The sequence below is a fragment of the Kryptolebias marmoratus genome, linkage group LG11, assembly GCF_001649575.2.
Source record: "Kryptolebias marmoratus isolate JLee-2015 linkage group LG11, ASM164957v2, whole genome shotgun sequence".
Taxonomy (NCBI): Eukaryota; Metazoa; Chordata; class Actinopteri; order Cyprinodontiformes; family Rivulidae; genus Kryptolebias; species Kryptolebias marmoratus.
Window position 1 is genome coordinate 2,065,933 of NC_051440.1, and position 25,759 is coordinate 2,091,691.

The window sequence follows — 25,759 nt, forward strand, 5'->3', positions numbered from 1 at the left end:
CCCCTGTCACTCTTCTGCTTTCCTTGCCACGCCCATCTCCACCTGTCTGCCATTATCTCCACTCACCTGTTTCCATTTACCTCGTTAACCCCAGTGTTCTAATACCTGGTCATTTCTCCCACTAGTCGTCGGATCATTGTTTGTTGTTTGCCGTTCTAAGTTTCCTTGTTTCCTCGCCATGCCATGTATTGGATTTCTGTTATGTTTTAGTTGCTGCCAAGTCAGCTTTTGTTTTGCTCTTTTTCTTAGTTTAATAAATTAGTGTTGTTTTAAGAATGAGTCTGCACTCTGGGTTCGCTTCCGTTGCCATCCAGCCTGACAAAAGGGGTCGTGGGAGTTTGTCTGTCCAGTCTTCATATGATTTTTGGATTTGGAAAAGGCTTATCACTGGTGGTCTGTCCACATTCTCAACAAAAAGTTAAGCTTGTTCACAGTGCAGGTTGAACTCCATCAGGGCTGGCCCTTGTTGCCAATCTTGTTTATGGTGTTTATAGACAGGATAGATAGGATTGAGGTGCAGTGAAAGAGTGGAGGGTGTGATGTTAGGGAACCTCAGGGTCTCGTCTCTGCTTTTTGCTGATGATGTGATCTTCAAGCAATGACCTTCAGGGAGTACTGAGACAGTTCTTTCAAGTGTGAAGCAAGTGGGATGAAACTCAGCTCCTCTCAACTGAGGCCATGGTTCCCATCTGAGAAAAGATGGAATGTTCCCTCTAGGTTGGGGATGACTTTTTGCCTCAAGCAGAAAAGTTCAAGTATCTTCGAGTCTTGTTCACAAGTGACTGTAGGATGGTGCAAGATGGACTGAAGAATCAGGGCCATGTCTGCAGTGAATGAGGGTATTGCTCCAGTCGGTCATTGTGAAAAAAGAGATTTGAGCTGAAAGGCAAAGCTCTTAATTTACTGGTCCATGTAAGTCCCAACCCTCAACTATGGTCATGAGGTATGGATCATGACAGAAAGAACAAGATCCCTCCTACAGGTGGCTGAAATGGGTATTCTCTGTAGGGTGGCCAGGCTCAGCCTTGGAAATAGGGTGTGGAGCTGTCATAATTCAACCAGGAGTCATTTGGAGCACTCAAAGGATTCTGCAGAGGAACATAGGTAGGTTTAAGAACAACTATTTTCTTAGTTCAGGACACTTGTTGCAATGCAGGTTGAAACGTGAACGGTCACCAAGGAACTTTTATTGATTAACTAATGAGTATAAGTCACTACTCATTAGTGGCTCAGCCTTAAATACTCCTGCAGTCATTATGTACCATAGGTAACAGCTGGGTCAGCTGCTGCCAGGAGCGTCAGTCACACCCAGCTGAAAAAGGATGGGTTAATAAAGAGCAGAATAAAAACAACTGTGATTGGAGCTCTGTCATCTGGGGGAGCTTAGGAATAGACTCACTCCTTTTTCTAATCAAAAGGAGTCAGCTGAGGTGGTTCCAGCATCTGATCAGAATGTCTCTTTGATGGCTCCCTTTGGAGGTTTTCCAGGCATGTCTCTCTGGAGTACAGTGGCCCTGAAGTGCAAACCACAACAACACACAAACAAAAAACAGAAATGCAACAACATTAACAAAGCACACAAAGAGGGAGATCTGAGAAACCGCTGATTGGAGGACACCACTTTTAAACCGGAAGTTCTGGCTTTTGCTCTTTCAACGTTTCGGTAGGCGGGAAGACAGTCACAACACTATGTATTGCCCAAACTGTGGAAAAGAGCTGGTTAAGCAGTCACCGAACTTTTGCAGTAGCTGTGGCAAGAGGCTTCAAGAAACGTGTATCAACAATAACATTCATGTTTTCAACTAATGCGCTAAAGCCAGAATAACTTCCGGTTCAAAAGCCAAACATAGTGTCATCCAATCAGCGATTTCTTAGGTCTCTCATTGGGACCTACCTTTTCCGGTTTGTTAATGTAATTGCATTTCTGTATTTTTTTTGTGTGCTTCGTTAATGTAATTGTGTTTCTGTTTTTTGTTTGTGTGCTTCGTTAATGTTGTTGTGGTTTGCACTTCAGGGCCACCGTACTGGAGGAATTATGTAATCTCTGACCTGAGAATGCCTTGGGATCCCTCAGGAGAGTGTCGCCACATAGAGGGATGTCAGGGTTCCCCCCTGACCTATTTGCCTCTGTGACCTGACCACGCAAAAAAAGAAGATGAATGGATCATATTGTGACACCTGGTTAAATTGCTCTTACTGACACAACTCTCTGGCTCCAGCAGAGGCTGGCACCTTGTGTGAGATGGGGGTTTCTTATAAGAATTGGGATTTTATAAAGGTTTTTTCTCATAATGTAATGCAGACATTTTGCAGCTTAAAATTGTGCCAATCCCTGAAATTTTATTGCTCAAGATTACTTTATATTGAATTTATAAAACTCAACAAGCTGGGTCTTCTTTATCTCTCTTTTATTAGTTTTATACTAACAACAGTTTTTTTTTTACATTTAGTCAATTTGAAACCCCAACATTTACAGATGGATGCAATCACGACGGAATATTTACCACTTTAAAATCATATTTTTTGTCAAAATGTTCTGCCTGTGCAGGAGGGACAATACTTGGGAAAAATACTGAAATGATCAAAACATGAACAATTTTCAAGATTTGCTTTAAAGGAGTAGGACTTTAAATAGAAATTAGCTTTCCTTAACCTGAATGCTGAAAGTAAACAAGCTAAGCTACACATGTTCAGACTTTTTAACTGTATCTTTAAAACAAATTAAAATTAAAATACAATAGGAAAAAAAATAAATTAATGTTATCAGTTTTTTCTCATGAAGTTGTCATCTCACAGGGGAAAGAAAATGACATCCAGCCGCAGGCATCATTTAAAGGTTAGAATCAAGTCTCAATTTTCTTTGCACTGAGAACCTTTGAGTATTTGTTGCATTTCTTTGACTTGTGCATACTCGTTTTTGCAGAGCCTGATCCTGCAGATTGCTGCTAAATGGCTTGAGCAGGAGAAGACGGACATTGTGGCTGCAAAAGAGGCTTATCTTGCTGAAAATTGCCCAGAACCAGAACTCAGCAGCGACACTGCTGCCTTGATGGTAAGTCCAGAAGACACTAAATCCAGTGATAGCTTCATAAGTCAAAATCTCACTGGGCTATGACTGTTGTTGACTCATTTGACACAAAATTGTGGAAAAATACAACCTTTTTATTTTGGAGTCACATTGAACTGACGACACATTTGTGGTGATTGATGATCATCAAAATGTTTTTTAAAGGGCAAAAAGAACAAGTATCACTCCTATGATGCTTTAAAAAACTTCTTAACTCTAAATTTGAAATGGACTCTGTTATCTTTTATAAGATAAACTTGGACAAAATTTGAGTGTAAAAAAATAATCTGAAGACTTTGTGGTTAATATGCGCTTTCCGATGCCCTGAACTTTTAAGACATTTACCAGACAGCAGCCAAATATAACAAAATATCCCAGCTCACAGTTTTTATAACAATTATACAAGATGAAGCTGCACCAGTGTTTCTTTCCCTCATTTATCAACTTATGGATTTAATCAACTTGGTGATGTGGTTTATACCTTCTGTTTTACATCAGTCATTACATTATCACCCATATTGCTGCAAACTACTAAACCTAGACTGTCCAACAAACTGAACCAATACACTAGTTTATTAAAGGGACCAATGCATAAGCAATGAAGCACTAAAATTTTGTTTTGTTTTTATTGTTGTTTTTTGTTTGTTTGTTTGTTTTTATTAATGTTTTTTTAATTGTTTTCCTGTGTCTCGTTGTACATTATACACCAATCATGCATGAGAATAGTGTTCTATGAATTTTGATAGCAGTACATCGTTTAATGTAGATAAAATTCACGAACTATTTCAAGACAAAAACAAACAAAACAATGGCAACCAACAACAATCAAAAAATCCAAGGATCATGACAATTGGCAGACATCTTGAATCAGGTGGATTCTAAAAGTTGATGAGTTGTAGACATACATCTAGCGATTACTTTCTGAGTTTCATTAAAATCTGTTCAATGGTTTATGAGCTACTGTATTTCGCTAAGAGACAGTGTTGATAACAGCTAATGCAAAACTTTTAGGCAAAGATGTGTAGCCCTCAGAGCATGTGTTGAGGATGTTTTTCAGGTACTACCACACCAAATTTTAGCTCAAAATCAATAAAATTCACAAAGTTGTTGCCATTTTTGTGATGGTTTATTTTTGGCTAATAGTTCAGTTGATTCCAAAACATTATCAGTTGTAGATGTATATGCAGTGATTACTTTATGAGAGCTTTATTAAATTGTCTTTGCGTCCACAGGAAATTTGCAAAAAGCTCCACCAGGCCATTGACAAAATTGATGAGGAGAGATATGACATCGAGGCCAAAGTTCAAAAGGCTGACAAAGAGGTGAGCAACAAGCGAGATAACCAAATGTTCTGTTAAAGATGCCGTTTTATAAATACGTCTTTCTTTTCAGTAGGTAAAGTGATTAATTTATTTCCACATAGAGCTTTGATTTATGACATTTCTTCAATCTCAGCAGTACTTTTACTCAGGGAGTTGTCTTTTTTAACGACTGACCTGCTTTATGGATTAGTCACCTGACTTTATTTTACCAAGATCTTGAAAGAACAATAATTTACAGAAAACAAGTGTTTAATTGACATCTATCTAAGATCTCCCATTCCTAGGATACATCAGTTTTGTATACATTGTCAAATATTTAAGGTTTATGGTTGGAAATGTGACAAAATGTGGAAAAATTCAAGAAGTATAAAGGCTTTTACAAGGTGCTGCATGTCATGCATTATTAATGATTACATATCAATGAACATCCCGCCCACTGGTTTAACATGTAAACAAATGTTTCTCTGGCCCCAGATTGAGGATCTCAAGCTGAAGGTGGTGGACCTGGTTGGAGTGAAGAAACCTGCCCTGAAAAAAGTGCGTATGTCCGCTGATGCCATGCTAAAAGCTCTGCTGGGTTCCAAACACACGGTCAACATGGATCTGAGAGCCAACCTGAAGCAGGTCAAGAAGGAGACCAAAGAGGAGGTGAGGAATGGAGTTTTCACAGTGACTTTTAGAATTTACTGCTGTGCAGCTGAAGGTTTTTTTTTGGGTTTTGTTTATTTGATTGAAACACACTAACCAGGCAGGTTATCAGCAGCATCATTTGACAGTGATCCTGTAAGAAATTGCATTTTGTGCACACAAGCAATAAAATGGGTAATCACTGCTATGTATTTGATACATTTACTGAGACATAAATTGATATAAGTACTTGTAAGCACTTTAGACATTAAGCTATTACTGCCTTTGGGGGGGCTAGATAGCCATGTTGATTTTTTAAATTTAAAATCAAAAGGTTCGACTCATTTTACAAGTAAAAAAATCTGACATTTTGGGACATTTCAGCGGATTTTCCCAACTGGGAGTTCTATTAGTTTGACTCTAAAGTCAAATGAAATCTAATATAACCTAAAATCAACAAAAAGTGGTTCTTTTGCAAACCTCATTTGGTATCTTATGACTAATTGTGAAAGATCCATTATCACCAAGTCTGTCACTAACAGACCAGTCAGGGGCCCAGTCCTCCTTTATAACCAGCCCTGCACTACTCCTGGCATTCTGTGTTGCCAGCTTAATGACTTTGTCAAAAATGACTTTTGGAGACTCCTGCAATGGGCCAGCCCAGACCTCACACTGGGGCCCTCCTAGCTTCAGTCAGAGCAGATGTTCTTTCATCTGTGTCTAGATTAAACTGAAACATGTAAGTGCAAAGCTGCCACTGGCTCATCCAAAGCAGCATGTAAATGTAAAAGTTTTTTTTTTTTAATTTTATCTAAAAAAAAAAAAAAACACTGTAATAAAATAACTCTGTTTCTTTTGAACCACTTTTGCCAATAACAGACCCAGATAAAGGAGGAGGGTTAGAACTGTAACATTACAAAAAAAAAAAAAAAAAAAAAAAAAAAAACAAGAATCAAGAGAAGAAAGTTTTCTTGCACAACCGCAATTCCAACAATTCCAATTGACAGCTCTTCCTTAATTGATCGAAGTACTTATTAATTGCCAGGGATTAATTTAGTGACTCAAACATCAAGTCAAGTCAACCCATTTCAAAAACCACTGGGTCAGGGTCATGTTTCTAACTGTGAAGCATCCCTTTTTTCAACAATCATCTGTAAACATCTAGGAACTGAGGAGACCAGTTGCTGGAGTTTTTGCTGGGAATGTTGTCCTGTTCTTGTCTGATGGAGGATTCTAGCTGTTCAACAGTTCTGGGTCATCTTTACTGGAATTTGTATTTCATGATGAGTTAAATCTTTTCAATTAGTAAGAGGTCTTGATTTCAGGCAGGCCAGTTTAGGACCTGGACTTTTCTGCTACAAAGCCAAGCTGTTGTAATGGATGCAGTATGTGGTTTGGCATTGTCTTTGCAAGATCTTCCCTGAAAGACGTCTGCATGGGAACATATGTTCTGGCAGTTGTGAAATAAAAGACTCACATTTAAACTTACAAATTTTGTTACAGTTACTGTTGACACACCATTATAGAATTCTGTGTTGTCTGTATCTTACTCTGTCTCGTACTCTTCTATTTCTACTAACACAGTCTCTTCTGTCCAACGCTGTCACAGCAGCACCCTCTAGCAACAAGAAGTAATAACAGCAACAAAACATAAATGCATTCACTGTGTAAACCTAAGAATACAACGCATATTCAAGAGGCCCTTATGCACTGCCATGTCATCAGAGAGGCAAGCTTTTGAACTGTGTGCTGATAAAAGATTGAATAGTCCCTCTCCTCTTTAGTACGGAGGATGTGGCACCCATGGTTTTCAAAATGAATTTGACATGTTGATTTCTCTGACCACAGAACAGTTTTCCACTACACTTCAGTCTATTTTAAATGAGCTTTGGCCCAGAGAAGACAGCAGTATTTCTGGATGGTGTTCATATATGGCTTCTTCTTTGCCTGACAGAGCTTTAACCTGCATTTGTGGATGACACAGTAGTCTGTGTTTACAGATAATTTGTGGAAGTGTTCCTGAGCCCATGTAGTGCTGTCCAGAACAGAATCAGACCTGTTTTTAAGATCTGAGGGCCCAAATATTTGGAGCAACCAGTATTGATTTTTGGTTTTGTCTTTGGAGCACAGAGATTCCTTTATTTTGAGATGGGTTTTTTTTTTTAATTTATACCCAGTCCTCTTACTGACCTCTTGCCAATTAACCTTATTAATTGCAAAATGCTCCTCCAGCTGTTTCTTATTTGTATCATTTACTTTTACAGCCTTTTGTTGCCCCCTGTTTCATTTTTTTGTAGATATGTTGCTGCCATAAAATTAAAAAATGATCAAATTTTTAGAAAGAAATACTTTCAATGAAACATTTGATGTTTTTTTTTAATTGTATATTTTGTTAGTTTAAAAATGTTTACTATGTTCCACTGTAAATAAAATATGGGTTTATGAGATTTAAAAATCATTGTATTGTTTTTGTTTAAATAATATGCAACATCCCAACATTTTTAGCATTGGCATTGTAGTTCAAAACATATTTAGGGTGGGGTTTTTTACTCCCTTTTTTTTCTCTCCCACAATGTTATTCGTCTCTCCATCAGTGTCTATTACAATTACATGCACATGGTCAATCATGCAAATTAAATGATGATACACTTTAGCAACTTTTAGGACTGCCAATATCTACTTTCTTCACTGAGGAGCTGGCAACACTACTGGCATTCTTGCTTTCTTCTTCATGAAAATCAAAAATGCTCCTCAAATGTCCTAGATGAGATTACTCCTTTAACTGTTTGAGGAGCCTTCAAGGTTAATCCTGAACGTGGGTTTTTCTGGCCTTGCACTTGTCATTACATTTTTATCAAGAAAATTGTCATTCAAGCGGTGGGTTTTTGTGTTTTTCTGAATTCTTTTCTTTTTGTTATTTTTTGGTAATCTTTTGTGTTAGGTTTTATGATTATGTTCTGCTTATGAGATCTGTAGTTCTGTTTTTATTCTTGTGTATATTTGTTTTCCCTGTGTTTTATTTGTGATGTTTACTTTTTGCTCCCTGTGTCATCTGCAAACTTCTCCCTCAGTCAGTACTTTTCCATGTCAGCCTGCCTCACCTATCTACACCTGTTCTTGGTTTGTAATCAGTCATCTGTGTCCAACTTCCTCATCAGCCCCAGCCTATATATTCTGTTCATTTGCTTTTCATCTTCACTGGTTCGCTGTTGCTGTTATGTACTGTCTGGTTTGCTTTGTGTCTCCTCATGTTCCCCTTGTAATGTATATATCAGGTTAGATGGTAATGATCATTACATAAAAAGCAGGGTACAGAGTCTTAATGCCAGAGTCACTTGTTTTGTTTGTCTTGATGTTGACAAATCTTTCTTGTTTCTTTCAGCCAACTGAGGCAATCGGTGACTGGCGTAAAAATATTGAAGACAAGGCTGATAGGAAGAAGATGTTTGAATCTGCCTAAAACACTCTTGGACCAGAGAGGATAATGGTGGGAGAGATGTTTATATCTAAGATCCTAGAGACTCACTGCATCTGTGTGGTTCCTATTGAAATCTAGGGACATAAGTTGCCAATTTCATGTTGTTTTTTTTTGGTTTTGTGATTCAACTAAACCAAAAAACACCATACTGTACCTTGTTAAAACTTCTGGCAGAGAAACTACAGTTCAAAATGTATCAGTTTTCATAGAAGCAGTTAGAAATAAAGATTTTTTTTCAAATAGGGAATCATTTTGTTGCTATTTTTATCCACTTGGTAATTCTTTCATCAATTAAAGTGACACCAGAGTAACTCCTGAAAAATAGCCACATATGAGAAATTACCATGCTTAAGGCAATAAATTGTTTTTGATCACTGTCAAAAGGTGAAAGGCACGCTAATGTTTTTCCCTGTGTTTGTGAATGCATTCGCAATTCATGTTTCTGTCTGTTAGCAAAATATTTCATGAACCACTGAACAGATTTTATTAAGACTGAATGGACATGTGTAAGTGATTAACTTTGGAGTCACCATGGCTAAGCTACTTTTGCATAAACAAAAATGGATATGAATCATCCAGATTTATATGATACCAAATCTTATCTGTTCAAATGGTAAATAATTAAATATTTAATTTAAAAAGCAACATAACTGTTCTGGTGTGGTTGTTTTTTTTGGCTGCATAAACCACATACTGCATCTTACTTACAGCACAAAGAGTCCTGATAAATACATTCACAAAGTTAAAACAGTAAAACATACAGGCAACATTAGATTCACTTTTTAGAGGCTCTCTCTAACAGACAGAAACATGAACACATGCACAAACAAACATAGGCAAAAACCATATTGCCTGCCTTTCACCTTTTGACAGTGAGCAAAAACAATTATTTTCTCTGAAGCAGGGTAATTTCTCAGTCTTTATCCAACCAGGCTCCTCCAGTCTACGTTACCATGATGACCTAACCATGCTCAAACTCAGTCTTTTACTATGGTGATCTAATCAAGCTCAAATAAATCCTCTGTGATTCTGAAAACTCTGACTTTCAGCTCACCATAGCAGCTAAACTGTCAACCTCACTTCGTAGTTCAGCCCTCTGATAATCCACTGAGCAACATCAGAACCTCATGACACCTCATATTGACATATTCTTTACATATATAGATATAGGACATATGTGAGCAAGAACTGTCTCACTATAGCAACAAGAATGAACTCCGATCAAAATTAAAAACAGAGCAGGTCATTTAAGAGTTGTTCTACCAGCTGTGGATCAACATGTTTTGTTGTTGAACAAGTTGAGCACTGTGGGATGGTCTGAACTGAAATTACATTTTTTTTCTCTAAGTGTTTTAAATATCATATGGACATGTTTTATTTTGTAATTGCATATTAAATTATGAGGATTTTTGTTTAATTTAAGAGCTTTTTTGAGAAACAAATTGTCCTTTATGCACCGCAGGAGAGACATGCTCCTGCTGGAAAAAAACACAAGTACTGTATTTTCCGGACTATAAGGTGCACTTAAAAGCCTTCAGTTTTCTCAAAAAACGACAGAGCGCCTTATAATCTGGAGTGCCTTATATATGTAAGAAGTCATCATGTTTAAGTACGACTTTGGTAAACTACAAAGCTGCACTGCTTGCAGCATTAAGGCTCAGTTATAGTTGCACAGGACTTCGCGCACGGTGCATGGAACTGAGCGCGTGGTGTAGGCATTTATACTTGATGCTTACATCGGTGCAGTATTCTCCAAAAAGACAGGGGTCTGTTTTGTTTTGCTTAATGCGCCTTACAGTCTGGTGCGCTTTATATATGACAAACGTTTTAAAATATAATGCGGAAAATACGATAAGTAACTTTTACTCAAAGTCAATTTTTATTGATTTACTTTTTACTTTTACTGGAGCAGATTTCTCTACAAGTAACTTTACATGTACTTGAGTAAAATTTCAACAGAGTAACTGTAATTTTACTTGAGTACATTATTTTAGTACTCTTTGCAAATCTGCAAATCGGTGTGTTTAGTTTGATGAAGTGATGAAACACACTCAACTTGAGCAGCTGCCAGACAACATTGTGGTGAGTGAATTAATAAGAAAGAAGCTGAAGGCTCCTTCAGATGGATCGTTTGTAAAGGAATGTATCACTGCTGCTGCAGAGCTGCTTCTTTAGTGCAATGGAAAACGTTAGACTGTAAGGGTCATTTTTAACATACAGGCTTTGTTTCTTCCTGGTGAATTATAGGAAAGCATTGTGATTCTGTCTGCTCTTCAAAATGTAACAAAAATTAACCATACCATTGTCATTGTACAGATTTATACTGCGTGAGGCAACAGTTTTGTTTAGGTGATGTTATGCACAGAACCTTTGCACTTTTTCCCATATTGCACACATCTATTTAATTGCATTTGACGTCAGTGCTTCCACCTGCAGGCAAATTCGGGATCAGAAAAAAGAATTGTAATTCAAGGACCCAACACCATTAGTAAAATTTGTATTTAGACATGTTCCTAATTAGAGGTTCTACTGTATATTCTTTGATGTTTTGAAATTTAGCAAATGTTACAAAAAAGAAAAAAAATAATCTACAAACTTATGCAGCAAATATTATCTGTTAGTAAGTCAAATGAAAGCAAATTTCAATTAAAAGAAGACATTTGAGAACTGAATTCTACAAACTGCAAATTACAAAAATTCAAAATTTTTATTGACTATAAAATAGTGTCTACATTGAAATGAAAATCTAGCAGCTTTAGTTTCAAATCTCAAAGTTTTATTTACAAACTGGAACTTTCATTTGCTAATGCCAGAAAGCTTTGGTTACAGAGCACAGGCCTTTGGTTCTGAAACTAAAACTTTTGAATAAGACAAAAAAAATGCAAGCGGCAAAGGTAAACTACTTGTGTGGGACCTCTGATGGAGGATGTAAGACATGTCTTTATTGGTCTGCATCCCATGCCCCTCAGCCAACGTTGTGGTTCAATCCTCTGCTGGACTGACCTGTCTTCTTCAGCTAATATCTGTATGGTGCCGATCAGCTTCACACAAGTTTCTTTGCTTCCTGAGCAGCAAGAAGGATCCTCCTCCTGAGACACTCCAGACTAGAAAGTCTGCATAAGCCTAACAGAAATATAGTACGTAAAATGAAAAAAAAAATGACTTGTTTAAACTAGTTTCTCCTTTATTCCAAAATTGATACTTTTGAGACCACTGTAATTATTGTATCTATATACATTTATTTCTCTGTTCTAGGTTGTGATAACAGATCTATTATTTTCAAGCTGTTTTAAAGCCCTTCTTCACGCACTGTTTCTTGGTATGGTGAAGTTACAGAAGTCTGCCAATTGAAAGATGAGAAGATGACCTCTTAAATATAAACATGGAAACAAAGTGACTGAAACATGTCTACAATGTTTAACTATGAATAAAGTACATAAAATACTTTGATTAGTGAATTAATTAGACACTAATTATAACTAAAAAAATCAAGAGACAATTTAGATTAACTAAAAAAGAATGTGCAGTGATTGCAGTTCAACATTTCTGATTTTTTTTTCATACAAACATCCTGTGTGATTAAAATTTAAACCCATTGTACTTTTCTTGTCATCGGTGGTTATATTTCTTCATTTTAGCATTAACTACATGATCCTGGAATTTAAACTGTTCAGCAATATTGTCAAACCCAATCAATAGGGATGTTAAAATGGTCCCATTTCAGTGCTCAATGATGGATGTTTTAATGTTTCTGCAAAAGCTATTGGATAAAGGTCCCTCCACCTCTCCAAAATACAACACAGAGCCATTTAGGCATGACACCGGCAGTCTGACTATTTGTTTTTGCTTAAAACCAGTTGCAGCCATTGGAAGAAGAAGGGAGTTGTTGATGTTGTTCCACTCTATTTGAACTGATCTAGTCATATCTGTCTGACGTTAGATTCAAAATGAATTAAAAAAGGTGGTGTAAAATGTGCAAAACATAGACTCTTTAGTGTGAAATAAGATCAATAAACCATTTCACCTGGATACTGTTTGTCATCATGTTGAGGTAAAAAAGAACACTGAGAACAACATTTAGCAAGTGCACATAATCTTTACTGAGCCTGAAACTTACAAAAATGTTCAAGAGCCTTTCCCGAGTTTCCACCTCATCCTCTGCTTCAGCAATGACACAGAGATGTTCAAATGGAAGTCTGTCTTGTACCAGAACAGCAACTGGTGATAAAATGATGTATTCTCTGAGGGACTCAGCTGGGGCTGCAGGAGCTTGGGGGGCTGCAGTAGTTCGGTGGTCATCATCATCATCATCATCATCATCTCTGAGGTACTCAGATCCTCCATCATTTTTTTCTGTTCAAATAAATAATACAGTAAAATATCACAAATATAACACAAAAACAGCATAAAGCATCAAATGAAAGATGAACATTAGTTTATCAAAGAATAATAATAAAAATATTAGATCCAGTCACTAACACAAAGTCGGAAGACCATTTTTAAGTTAATGTTGAAATTCTTCATCTGTAAAAAATAATAAATTTGTTTTATTACTTCAGCTTCAGTAAATAGTGGAGGAAAGCGTCCTTTAGTTTTGTGTCAAACTGTCTGGAGCTGTAAGTGTGCAGCAATAAAACACAACATGCACTGTGTGTCAGGATATATGTATTTGATAGCGTGACCTTCATTTTTCTGTATTTTTTTTCCACTTTAGTTATCAGGTTCCCCAGTGTTTTTTCTTATGTGAATTTTTTTAGGTTCCTCAGTTCTGCTTCTGCCTTGCCCATTCTCACCTGCTCCTAGATGTCTCATTTCCAGGTGTTTGTCATTCAGTTCATCAGTGTTGTCTTTATATTCCTTCTCCCTCTGTCTCACTCATTGGCGCATTGTGCTTCCCACAGCTGGTCGTGTTTTGTTCCTTGTGTACATCCCTGTGTTATGTGTATTTTTTTTTGTAAGTAGCTTCTGCTGCCACGTCAGCACGTTTATTTTGGTTCATACATCTTTATTTCTTTAGCACTCATGTCCTGTCTGTAGTCCTGGGTTCCATCTATCTGGAAATCATGACACCGTTCTTCAGTGATCATTATTTTCTGCACTATGTATGAAATGGATCCTTGGATCCTACCTGCTGATTTCAGCCCTTAATTTCTAAATAGTGTTGGTCAGATCATACCGTAGATTTTCTTCTTCCCATTGGATTGCGTGGCAAGGATGCATGCTTTCTACTTCGATTAACAACAAATGTTTCCTGAACAGATTAAGCGGATTATTAGTAGCAATGGTAAGCAGGGAGGATGAAGAGTAGAGGTTGATTAAGGTGGTAGTGTGTGAATAAAATGAAACTATGTTTGTGTGTGTGAATGTCTGTGTGTGTGTAGGGGGGGGGGCTCACAGTAAAAAACACTGAACTGTCAGTACATGTAAAATCATTCTGATTCATTTATGTGTAAATATCAGTGTATTTGGATGGATTCTCTCCAGCACTCCATAACCTCCCTCTCAGCGCGCTTGCAAGCGTGCGCTTCTGCCAGCACTGCCAAATCAGCACCTCCACTCACTTCCACACCCCACAGCTCTCAGGCAGCTATTCACGCCCCCACCCCCCGGTGGCTTTCACCCTCGCTAATGCCCGTGCCGGGCAATCGCTAGGTAAGACGTACTCACTCCATCTCATTCCCTGCTGGGAGCAAAAAAAATAAAAAAATTTGTTCCATCCAGAGACCTAGCTATTGCAGATCTTAAATTTCATCCGGATTTCTACAGCTTATTTCTTAAGCATTCAAAAGGGAAAGGCGCGTGCACGATCGTCATCGCTCGTCTAGATGGCCCGTTTTTTTCATGCCATGGTCAGATTCGCTCTCAAGCGTCATAAACTCGGCTTACCCCTAAAGCCTCTGTTCCTAACTCCTGACGGTTCTCCCATGTCCTCCTGGTTTCTACAATTTTTAAGAAAGATTCTAGTATCATGCAACCTTCCCCCAAGCCAATTCTCAGGCCACTCCTTCAGGATAGGGGCAGCTACATCCGCCGTCAGTCAGGGCATCTTCTCCACATCCCTTCAGCAACTTGGTCGTTGGTCTTCCACAGCATTCTCTTCATACATCCGTCCAGATCTCTCTTCTGTGCTAGCCGCTTAACGTTCTCTCAGTGCCTAGGTAAGCATTTCGCAATTAACTGGTGGTCGCGGTCTACCCCTTCACCCAGCGTTTATCTTTAAAATCCGATCCGACCATATCTCTCTTCTCTTCTTGCAGGCTTCTATTTTTCTATTTTGCGATCGACCCTCGTCTTCTTGCCCCGCTTCAATTCCTCTCTAACAATCTACCTCGTAAGTCCCTTTATTTGCCTTGCATTCTCGCTTATTTTCATATTCACCCTGGTTGGTCTCCCCCTAGCAGCGAGCTTCCTCCTCAATAGCTGGCCTCCATCTACCGGCACTCGTTAACTTCCTCTCAGTAGCTGGCCTACATCTACCAGCATCCGATAACTTCTCCTTAATAGCTGGCCTTCATCTACCAGCACCCGATAACTTCTCCTTAATAGCTGGCCTTCATCTACCAGCACCCGATAACTTCCCTCCAGTAGCTGGCCTACATCTACCAGCATCCGATAACTTCTCCTTAATAGCTGGCCTACATCTACCAGCATCCGATAACTTCCCTTCAGTAGCTGGCCTACATCTTCCAGCATCCGACAACTTCCCTTAGTAGCCGGCCTTCTTCCTCCATCTTGCACTCTTCCATTTGCCGGCCTTCATCTACCTGCTTATTATGCCTTGAATTCTCAGCCTAAGGCGTTTATCACTCTTGCATTCATTCTCACTAGTCATTTATCAGTCTCCCCTTCATCAGACCTCGGCCTCGACACCCCCTTTTGGGGGGGGAACCCCTTCTTTTGGGGGAAGACACCTCAAATGCTCAACCTGAGCTTCTCGTCAAAGTGCACTGCTATTGTCGGCACTTGCGTCTTCCGTCGGGGTCAGAGCGCCAAATCTCATGTCATTCAAGTCAATAAAACTATTTAACTGCAGCTTTCTTTGTCGTGAGTCTCTCCGGGTTGAAATAAATTTAATGTTGATAATTCAATAATTTTTCAAAAAATAAAAATAAATTATGGCTTTTGTATTGATTCTGTCTATGTTGTTTGTCTAGTTTGCCTGTATTAAGACCAGTCATGCAGTTTTAATTGTTCATTTACATTTAGTGACAAGACAGTCCATAAATTAGAATTTTTAAATATAACAATCCTCATATTGTGAATGTTTATTCATCAAAATGTGATAAAACTTGACACTGAAAGGGCATTTTTGCATGTATAAAACATTGTTTTATTCAAAAGGATAGCATTTAAAAAAAATTATAGCACATGTACTTCTTTGCACAGTATAAAATAACTTAAAATTGCCATGTTTTATTTGCCAGACTGACAGATTTCTGCCCTAAAATGACTATTTATTTTAAAGGGATAAAGATTTCAGCTCTATAGTCATTTGCACCCTGTCAAATGCCTGTAAATTGCAATAAAGATTTTCTCTGCCAAAAATTAATACTGGCTCATTCACTTACAATGAAAAAAGCATTTCTGCCTTAACTTGACTTTAATAGCCAAAAGCTTGTGTATATTGTTATATTCCCATGTAGAATTGAAATTTGTGGATATTTATGATAAACTACAAAAATGTAAAAAAGACACTCATGGAGAAAACATTGTGAGGGTTTTGGATAAAAACATTAAAAGTTAAACAAAGACACAGTACCTTTGCTGTAATCTTGTAATCAAACAGGCTCTGTGCTCCCACCGTGGCTGATTCCTCTGCCGCACTCAGGACGCAGTATCATTTACAATGTTCATTATCATTATCAGTGTTAAATTTTGGATACAAAAGTCCCATAGAGATCAGGGTGTGCAGTGGTGGTGGGTGATTATGTTTGTTTCGTCTTATTTTGAAAAAAGATTTTGGTCAAACCTTGAAAAAGAAAGAAAGAAAGATCCAATGATTGTCACACACCTGAGTGTGTGAAATTTGTTCTCCGCATTTGATCCATCCCCTAAGGGAGCAGTGAACAGCAGCAGTGAACAGCAGCGGTGCCGCGCTCGGGAATCATTTGGTGATCTAACCCCCCAATTCCAACCCTTAATGTTAAGTGTCAAGCAGAGTGGCAATGGGTCCCATTTTTACAGTCTTTGGTATGACCCGGCCGGGAATTGAACCCACAACCTCCAAGTTTCAGGGCGGTCTACCACTAGGCCACTGAGCTAGTAAAAAAAGACATTGTGTACAATCTCATGCAATACTGCAATATCACACATGATCTATTAGCACCTGGAGCATGTGTTATAAATGACTCTCAGCTACCAGCACATCAAATTTTAGCTCAAGTTGTTAAGAGAAAAGTTGTTACCCAAATTTTTTGAACATGTTCACAGGGCTGCATGCCTTTGTGACTCTCATACATATATATCTGTCTATGATGTTGTAATTATTGTGAAGCACTTTGGTCAGCAGAGGTTGTTGTAAATGTGCTATATAAATAAACTTTGACTTTGACTTTGAATGAGTCACAGCCCAATGTGATGTCACATTTACTGCTCATGTAGATCTTTAAGCCTAATATCCCAGTAAAACATCATGGCTGATTCCACCATTGAGTCTATTTCGTTACATTTAGTTTTTTTCCTGGATTTTAGTTGATATATTATGTCTTTAATAAAACAAAACTTCTATAAAAACTTGAGACTGTTTCTTTCTAAGTAGGCAAACTATTTTAAAAAAGCAGGGCATTAAATCATTTCCCAGCACTGTAGATTAAAGTGTTTTTGTTTTAGCTAAATATTTCTAAAGGAATATTTCTTACAGGAACCATAATTTTCATACATTAATCATAAATGCAGGATTATTACTTTAAGAAAGCATACCAGCTGAACTTGTGAAATAACTAACTTGTTCAAAACTTATCTATTCACTGAAAATATCTATTTTCTGGAAATATTTATGGAGAGTGCCATGGAAAGGCCTTACCATCATCAGGTGAGGCATTTCTGGAGGTCATAGGTTGTGCGCTGTTAATCAAGGGAAGTGCAGAACTTCTAGCACAGGCTAAGTTGGGGCAGAAACTTGTGAATGTCTGGGGATACATCACCTGTGCTTAAGGAGTCAAGCTGTGGAAGAAGCAGCCTCAGTTGATACTGTACACTTGTGGTGGTGCATACCATAAAGCTGATGATAAAGCACTTTTAAAAGAGGCCACACGTAGAGGGGATACAGCACTTGCAGTGGATTCCAGATATAGGGTCAAGGTTACCATATCTTCTCTTGTGAGCTACACAAAGATTTCTTTTATACTGTTATTTCTTACGTACATACAGACATGAATAAATTTGATGGTGACCTTTCAAAATAATATAAATAAATAAATGCATATGAGACTGGAGGCTAAAAGCCCTAGTTTTGTCTCATCTGGGACTGATGAAGCTTCTTGGAGATATTCGTGTCGCCTTTACCTTTAACATGGATGTTAACAATCTTCTTTCTGAGCTCCTCAGACAGCTTTCATTTTTGCTCTGCCGCTCCATGTTCAGCGTGGTTCTCACAACCACGCCAAACCACCCAGTGGCTTTTTGTTCTGTTAATGGTTAATGAAAAGCTTAAGGCATCTGTGATAGTAATTAGGGTCAAACATCTAGTTTAAAACATAACTATAATGCAAAGATTATTTGTCTCTTTGAAGGGGACCGATGAATCTCTCTGTATGGCAAGCAATGAACAGATTCTCAATATTTAACATATCTTTGGAAAATAAACAACAGATTGTTTAGTTTTTGTTGTTGTTTACTCAGTCATGTACTAAAGGCAAGCAGATGTGCATTGAATAATTGCTTTGAACTGAATCATTTTTCATGAAAAATGAAGCAATGTTTTAATGAGCTGTAAGGGAAACAACACATTTAAATAAATATTGAATAAAACCATTGAACTGATGATTAAAAACAGATTGTCTTTCACACATCATTTGTCTTAATATTTTTTTTTTATTTGTAAAACTACGTATTTAGTAAATAATGAACCATGAGCATAAATAATGTATAAGCTAGCAATATGGATTCGTTTTGAATGTGGAATAAAAAGAATACAGCTCAGATGGCAAACATTTTATCTGATGTTACTTTTTCCAGCTAATTATTAAATACAAACAACTAATTACCATACAGTTACTGTCACATAAAGTATTTATCAAGTATAGAGTCGCAGTAAAATTTTTCTCAACAAGCCAAAAAAAATTGTGTGTACATATAGACTAAGACTAGACCTGTACCTTAATTCTGCTGCTATATGTGCCGTAAACACAACATATAAGATCTGTTTTCTGGTTCTTAAAAACTCTGAACTCTTCACATCAGCCATGGCCTAAGTACCAGTAAACCCTCTGGCTGTTCTATTAAAGTCTTTTGGTTCATCATCTGCACCTTTTCGCCCAATCAGACCCATTTCAAAGACTGTAGAAATTTTGGTGACTGGTCTTGATGCTGCTTCCCTAAGCTTTTTAGCATCAAACCTGGGACTAAAAAGCAGCACTGGCAGCCTGTATGCAAATGAAGGAATCTCCTTCGACTCGTTCTTTTTGTCCTCTTTTTTTTCCTCATCACTTTTGTTTAACTCAATCTGGTGCATGATGTTTTCTTTAGAGGAAAACATTTGAAAAAGACAAGCGTCCCACATCTTTGTTGCCTTGGGAGCATCTTCAGTTCGTTTCTCATTCTGGGTACTTGACTTATCCCGAGATTTATCTTCTAGTCTTATCTCTCTCTGGTCCTGTCCAATGACTTCTTTCTGAGAGCCTATTTCTGGAAATTTGGGCTCTTCCTGTTCCACTACCATGTGCTTCTTGAGTCTCGACCATCCAGTCATTTTAGATTTCAGACCCTTTGGTTTTTGCATAACTTTAAGAAGGGATTCTGGTGCTGGGGGGATTTCATCTGACTCATTTTTCTCACTTTGGGATTTATTTGCTGAAGTTGTTTCTTCCTTTCTCTGTTTCTCTTTGACTTCAGCTAATTCTGTTGTAGGTATGTTAACAGCCATAGCAGGTGCTGAAGAATCTGACTCTGAGCCTTCAGGTTTGATCTTTGTTACAGAAGCAGGTGTCACATTTTTTTTATGGACTGAAACATCAGCTTTTGTCTCAGTTACAACTTTTTTTTGGTCAGTCTGGCCTTTATCTTTTGCTAAAAGCATTTTTACTGCTTTAAATGGATCTTGGTCACCACCTTTGACAGGAGGATATTTAGATTCAAGAGTCTCAGTTGTTGGTCTTGTTTCTTGAATAAGTGTTTCTATTTTTTGTTTCTCTGAAAATCTACTGACTGATGTGGGAGGTTTTTGTATTTCTTGAATCACTGTTGTGTCCTGTTTTGCTGCAACCAGACCGGTAAGTGTGCCTGCCTCTTGCACTAGCATTGATTCTGACAAGTCAGACGGTTGTGAAACAACAGTTATCGGGATTGAAGCAGTGGCTGCAAGCATTTTATACCCCTGATGGAGTTCTTTTTTATAACTAGGGCTGTCTTTTTCTTTAAAAATTTTGGCTTTAGATTGCTGCTTCACACTTGGTTCCTGAGTACGCTCTCTTGCTAGCTCTCTGTCAGCTTTAACCTCATCTTGTGTTGATACAGAAACTGAAAGACCAGATGCTGTTGAGTCAGCATATTCAGCTTGTGTAAGTCCTTGATTGGTAGTCTTTGACTCTTGAGAAACTGGGGTTTTAGGTCTTTGAGAGACTACTTGTGATACAATAGAAACTGATATTCCATATGGCAGTGTCTTTGATTTTTTATAGCCAGGTGATCTGGTCATGAGTCGGGAGGCCTCATATGTTGGAGTCTTTGGCCTCTGATAGCCTGCCACTACTTGTGTTGATGGCATGAATGTAGGAGTTTCAGGTCTTTGACAGCCCACACTTGTCATGATTGTTCCTCTTTTCAGATCAGGCTCTGACATTGACTTTCTAATACTTTGTTCAACTGGTTTAGCTGCAGGTTTCATGTCAGAGTGGATATCCCCATTTGATAAGGTTTCAGGAAGCTGTGTACTCTTCAGATTTTGAGAGACTGTCTGGGGTGATCTTGACTTTTCTGGATGTACTGTAATAGGTGACACAGCAAGCAAAGGAGAATCTTGTCTTGAGAATTCAAAGACAGAGGTTATTGCTTGAGTTGCAAGGCATACTGGGCTTGGCAGTTTTCCTTTGACCTCAGATGTTGGAGTTGCTCTTTTAATTTCTAAAATTGGTGTTATTCTCCCAGGATTACTGTCTAATGAGGGAGGCTGAGTTGGTGTCATACCTCTTCTAATCTCAGATCCTGGTGGCAAATCTTGTTTTGCTTCTGTAGATGTTTTACTTTGAGGTACTGTGCTGCCAATAGCAGTTAATCCAGCTGTGCCATGGACAGGTGGTGTCCTGGATGTCTCATAATATGATGTGCTTGCTGTATACATTCTTATTTGAGGAACATCAAACATTGGCTTTGGAGATTTTGAGGGTTCAGTTGCTTTAAATGTTGGACGTGGACTTTTGGACTTGATAAGTGAAGTCAACACAGTGAGAGGTCTAATCACATTTTGACCTGCTGGTATTGGATATGGAGTTGGACCTGGAACTTTAGATTTGGAAGGTGGAGTTGCTGCAGTTGTGGCAGATCTCAGACTAGCATAACTCTCAGGAATTGTACTCAATTCAGGTTCTTTCAACTCAGTCACTATCACAGTCACCTCAGGCACAGGGGAAGATGACTGTGGCATTTTTGCTATTGTGGGCTGGGCAACCTGCTCTGTAGAGACCTGAGTCAGTGCAGAATATGATGAATATAGGGCATGTTGTGATGGGGTAGTCACCATTTGAGGAAATATCCTGGTTGCTCTTGCTTGCTGTGGGTACGGAGATGCCACATGTTGATACAGTGGTCTGACAGTGAACCGTGGAGGGTGCTGGATGCTGTAGAGGCTGGGTGTTATCTCTGGTGTTCGCGGCGAGATGGAGTGGTCACTGTACTCTTGGTCAGGGCTTGCTTCATCCACAGGGGAAAGGCTTGAGCGGAAAGTTGTTGCAGACTGCAATGCTTGAGCAGAAGACTTTTTCTTGGCAGTCCTCTTGAGGAGTTTCTGAAGACGAACATTGTCCTTTCCCGGTTTGGGCAGCAGGGGAGGAGGATACTGCTGGGAAAACAGGCCCAGCTGGGTGACAGTGCTATAAGCGACAGCCATGAGTGCTTCAGCACCCTGTGAAGAAAAAAAAACAAAACTCAGAGTTAGACACCACAATTCTTACATTTTGGTTGCACCTTTTTTTTATTTTCGCTCACAAGACTAGAGAGATCATCTTTAGGACAGGTGAGTTCATTACAGATAAAGTACTGTATGTTCTCTGATTGAAATGTAAAAGTTTAGTACATGTATATATGGTGTATATTTGTGTGTAAAGACACGCACAGAGCCTCTAGACCTTTTCATTTCACATGTAGCTCCTCATTTGACATTTTTAACTTTCCTTTCCAGACTGAACATCATGTTTGATTCAGGACGCTGCATCTGTTATTTGGTCTCATTATAGACAGACCAAATTGCACGTAATGGTGTTTTTTTTAATGCATCAATCCACTTTCCATACATAGTTGTATAATTGTCAACCACACAACACCTCAGTGCTGGTTCAGTATTCCTACATTTAAATGGGGTTTTAAGCAGCATTTAGAGGAAAACCTGCCTAAATTCATGTAAAATTACTGCTAAAAGCACCTGATGATAGTATCATAATAGTCTGTCACATATGAGTTAACAAACACAATCTAAAATAATTAAATATGGGCTTCCTTAAAGGAATGCATATCACCCACTGCCTTTCATTCCAGAACTTTAACATAAGCTTATCATGTGTTAAGAAATGATGATGTTGTAGCTGTTTTGGTCAAACTTTGAGAATGAGGTTTTGCGCAATCTCATGCAACATTGTGACATCTGCCAAGATGTCTTAGCTCTCAAAGAATGTGGTGAGGTCAACTCTCAGTTACAACCACACAAAACCTTAGTTCAAAATCTGTAAAACTAACGGAGTTATAGCAAATTTAGTGATTGGTAAGGTCGCTTAGCTGTGGCAGCCATCTTGAATGTGGTTGACTCCAAAAGTTAATCAGTTGTAGACATACATCCAATGATTAATTTCTTAAAGTTTCATTAAAATTCACTCAGTGTTTCATGAGATATTTTGCTAATACTACAGACAAATGAACACACACAGACACAGGTAAAAACATTATTGCTGCTCCACTCTCAGTGGGAGGCAATAATGATAAATATTGCTGTATAAACAGCGCAGCTCCCCCAGTCCGCTGCCACACTGTCGGCACAGGGAAGTCTGACTCTTCCTATGGGGAGAGAGAGTGCAATGTGGAGCCCATGGTCCAGGCGGATCTTTTTTTTTTTATTTATAAAGTAAAAATAAAAGGAACACAGTGATGATTACTGAAGCCTGAAATGTGACCTATTGACACCATCAATGTGATTTCTCTCTGACACAGTCAGATATTGTTCATGTAACTCTTGGAGTTTCTTCTTCATTTGTTAAAACCCAGAGCTCAATGTCAGAAAGCATTTTTCTCTTTCTGTCTGTCACTTTTGCGCCTGATGTGTTTGTGACACACCACCATATTTTGATCGTGCAGCAAAGGCAACTTCAATCTATTGCATTTTGACCTTACTAAACCTGATGGGCGTGTTTGTGTCATTAGCACCATATGATCTGTGAATATGATGCTGAGGCAGAGCTAAAAGGAGGCAGTGCACAGTCTTATTGAAAGTACCTGCCAGTTGTAAAAGGCACCTCTGTGTGTATGAGCAGTATACACAAAAAACTTTCACCCAGACTTTTGAGATTCATTTAGTCTGCAACTATTTTAAAGGCTACATGTCACTTTCATTTTGATAGCCTTTGTGCCAACAAAAACCCTCAACCCCCACACCCGAGCTTTCCTGCCCTTCCACTGATCTAGAATGACTGTATCACACTATTACATTTAGTTTCAGGTCTTGGGCTAAAAAACTGTTTAAAATAAGAGACTCTGAGGACTTTTGGTGAACGTACAAGGGGTAAGAGCTCTGCAGGAACTTTGGGGGAATGTGAATATATTATAGTTTAATTAACACTTAAAGTCTGTTCATTGCTTGCCAAGGCTACGAGTTTGAAGAGTTATCAAACCTTAATATAGACAATGTATTGTTTTACACACGTGTTGCATGTATCTTTTTAAAATTTATTTCACACCACACAACAGAACCAAACTCTTTCTGATTATTGACTTTTCAATAAATACAGTAATAACTGAGACTGGCATTTGGCTAGAACCAAGATTTTTGTGTAACTGCATTTGATACCTTCAGTGAGTCAGGTTTTCTGAAAGTCTTTTGTAGTCTCAGTAAGTGACATAGAGTCATGCTTTTGCTTTATTGTTTTATTTTGCATTAAATTTCAATGTGTTGAATCAAATTTTATATTGAATTGTACTATATTGTGACTAAAAATTTAATTGTATCATGTCCTAATGGTTTTTGGTTGTCATGTTTCCCTAATGAATAGGATCATTGTGCCCACTGACTCTTGGTAGGTCCACAGAAATGTAATACTTTGTCATTCAGAACATCTAGTCACGAGTGGGCGATTTTTTTTTTTTTTTGTATGGATATATTTATTCAGAAGGTTCAGGTTCAGCCATACAAAATCTACATCAAGTGTACAATACTACCTTCTTTTTTTTTTTTTGTGAAAACACTTCAAAAATAAAACCCACCCACCCCACCCACTCTCTCCGTGTAGCAACAGATACAATAATATATTTAACACATCCCGTATTTTTGAAAGGCCAGAGTCAAGAGAAAAGAAATTCAACAAAAATATTGACAAAAAAAAAAAATAAATAAATAAAAAATTGAAATATGACAGTAAAGATCAATACTAATCAGTCTCTCAGATCTAATCTGATTAGAAGGTCCAGAAGGACTGTCACCCCAGTGAATTGTAGGTCAGTGCTGGTAAACTAAAACTCCTCCCTGCTAAACTTGCTGCCTGCCTGACACATGAGATGCTCATTACTCCTTTTAAGGCTTTGGTAGTTCTGGCATTTGGAATGCCTTCAGGATGCAGATTCAAAAGAGGAAAGAGTAATAATAGAAATGTACTAATAACCTATGTAATTAAAACTCATTAAACTAAAAACTCATATACCATGTACAAACTCATTTCACCCAAAAAAAACACAGAGGTTTCACACAATCATGGAAAACAGAGAGCTGATATAAAAATGAAAGAACTTACCAGGTAAAAATCTTGGTGTAGTTCAAAGTGCTCCAAGCAGGGTCCCCTTTACAGAACAAGAAAGAATATTGAGTCTGAATTATTGAAAATATCAAACTCAACAAGAACCCTTTGTTTTTTAAAACAACCTAACATAAAGATTACAAGTCCAAGTCATTATGCCTCACTGCAACCAGGATGACCAATTTTAGGGCAGTATATGTTTTCAGGCATCAATAAATATAAAAAACACAGCAAGGAAAAGCCTTAGCTCAAGCTGCTGGTGCTTTTACATACAAGGACAAGAAAAAAGACCCTGAGCTCTTTAAACACAGCAGATGTCCCACTGCTGAGACGGGGGATCTACATTGGGCAGCTAATACATTTTCTGTCTGTTCAATCTGGAGAATAAAATATGTCATTTTTTTAAATGTTTACCTGTAAGACTGCTGTTTTGGGGCTGGCCAGCCAGCTGCTGCCTGCTTGTCCCAGCTTGAAGTGTCAAAACGGCAGGTTCATGCTGAGTCCAACTCAACCCCCCTTCCTGCAAATGGAAGGAAAATGCACAGTGTACAGTGGTAGTCCAAAAATAAATCCAGAGTGCTGCAGGCTGCTCAGTGACAGCAGAGAGAGTGTTTAGTCTCACTGCTTGACTAAATTTCTGTGTTTTGAATGGGTCATAACTTTAAGCAGCAGGTGTCTCAGAAATGTTCTTTACTGCTTACTATTGTGGTTCAAACCATGTCACTAATTTCTTATTCTTATGATTCTGTAACTAAATTAGGTCAGAGACACTAAAGACTGATGGTAATATTCCTTTTGGACAGATTTTCCAATTTACAAAAAGTTTGACATAAAATCTGTTCAAACCATCCATCCATCCATCCATCTGTTTTCTTTACCCGCTTCTCTGTTCCTGGTCGCG

The 25,759-nt window shown here is 38.1% G+C and overlaps 2 protein-coding genes across 5 annotated transcripts in view; one reads left to right on the forward strand and one right to left on the reverse strand.

Annotated features, from left to right (window-relative positions):
* The window catches only part of LOC108248116 (troponin I, fast skeletal muscle-like), a 17,482-nt gene extending 8,343 nt beyond the window's left edge, over positions 1 to 9,139 (forward strand). For 2 of the 3 annotated variants that reach the window (XM_017436639.3, XM_017436640.3), the window contains exons 3-7: positions 2,797 to 2,836; positions 2,924 to 3,052; positions 4,300 to 4,389; positions 4,864 to 5,037; positions 8,399 to 9,139. In XM_017436639.3, the coding sequence (XP_017292128.1) occupies positions 2,797 to 2,836; positions 2,924 to 3,052; positions 4,300 to 4,389; positions 4,864 to 5,037; positions 8,399 to 8,476 (511 nt within the window). In that variant the 3' untranslated portion in view covers positions 8,477 to 9,139. Of the gene's footprint in view, positions 1 to 1,008; positions 1,105 to 2,796; positions 2,837 to 2,923; positions 3,053 to 4,299; positions 4,390 to 4,863; positions 5,038 to 8,398 lie in introns of all 3 variants that reach the window. The other variant, XM_037978331.1, reaches the window with a different exon arrangement.
* Positions 9,140 to 12,341: 3,202 nt separating this feature from the next.
* On the reverse strand, positions 12,342 to 25,409 carry prr33 (proline rich 33). 2 transcript variants are annotated; one of them, XM_025010691.2, is made up of 4 exons: positions 25,273 to 25,409; positions 24,856 to 24,901; positions 21,387 to 21,770; positions 12,342 to 12,847 (listed from the first exon to the last, which is right to left on the reverse strand). In XM_025010691.2, exons 3-4 carry the CDS (start codon positions 21,753 to 21,755, stop codon positions 12,620 to 12,622), a joined length of 597 nt encoding a protein of 198 aa, XP_024866459.1. In that variant the 5' UTR covers positions 21,756 to 21,770; positions 24,856 to 24,901; positions 25,273 to 25,409; the 3' UTR covers positions 12,342 to 12,619. The 2 variants fall into 2 exon arrangements, with proteins under 2 accessions (XP_024866459.1, XP_017292140.1); XM_017436651.3 differs by lacking the exon at positions 12,342 to 12,847 and having other exon boundaries at positions 18,389 to 21,770; positions 25,273 to 25,397.
* Positions 25,410 to 25,759: the final 350 nt, after the last annotated feature.

Coding starts and splice junctions, on each gene's coding strand:
- prr33 (XM_017436651.3), bottom strand. CDS start 21,755: ATGGCTGTCGCTTATAGCACTGTCACCCAGCTGGGCCTGTTTTCCCAG.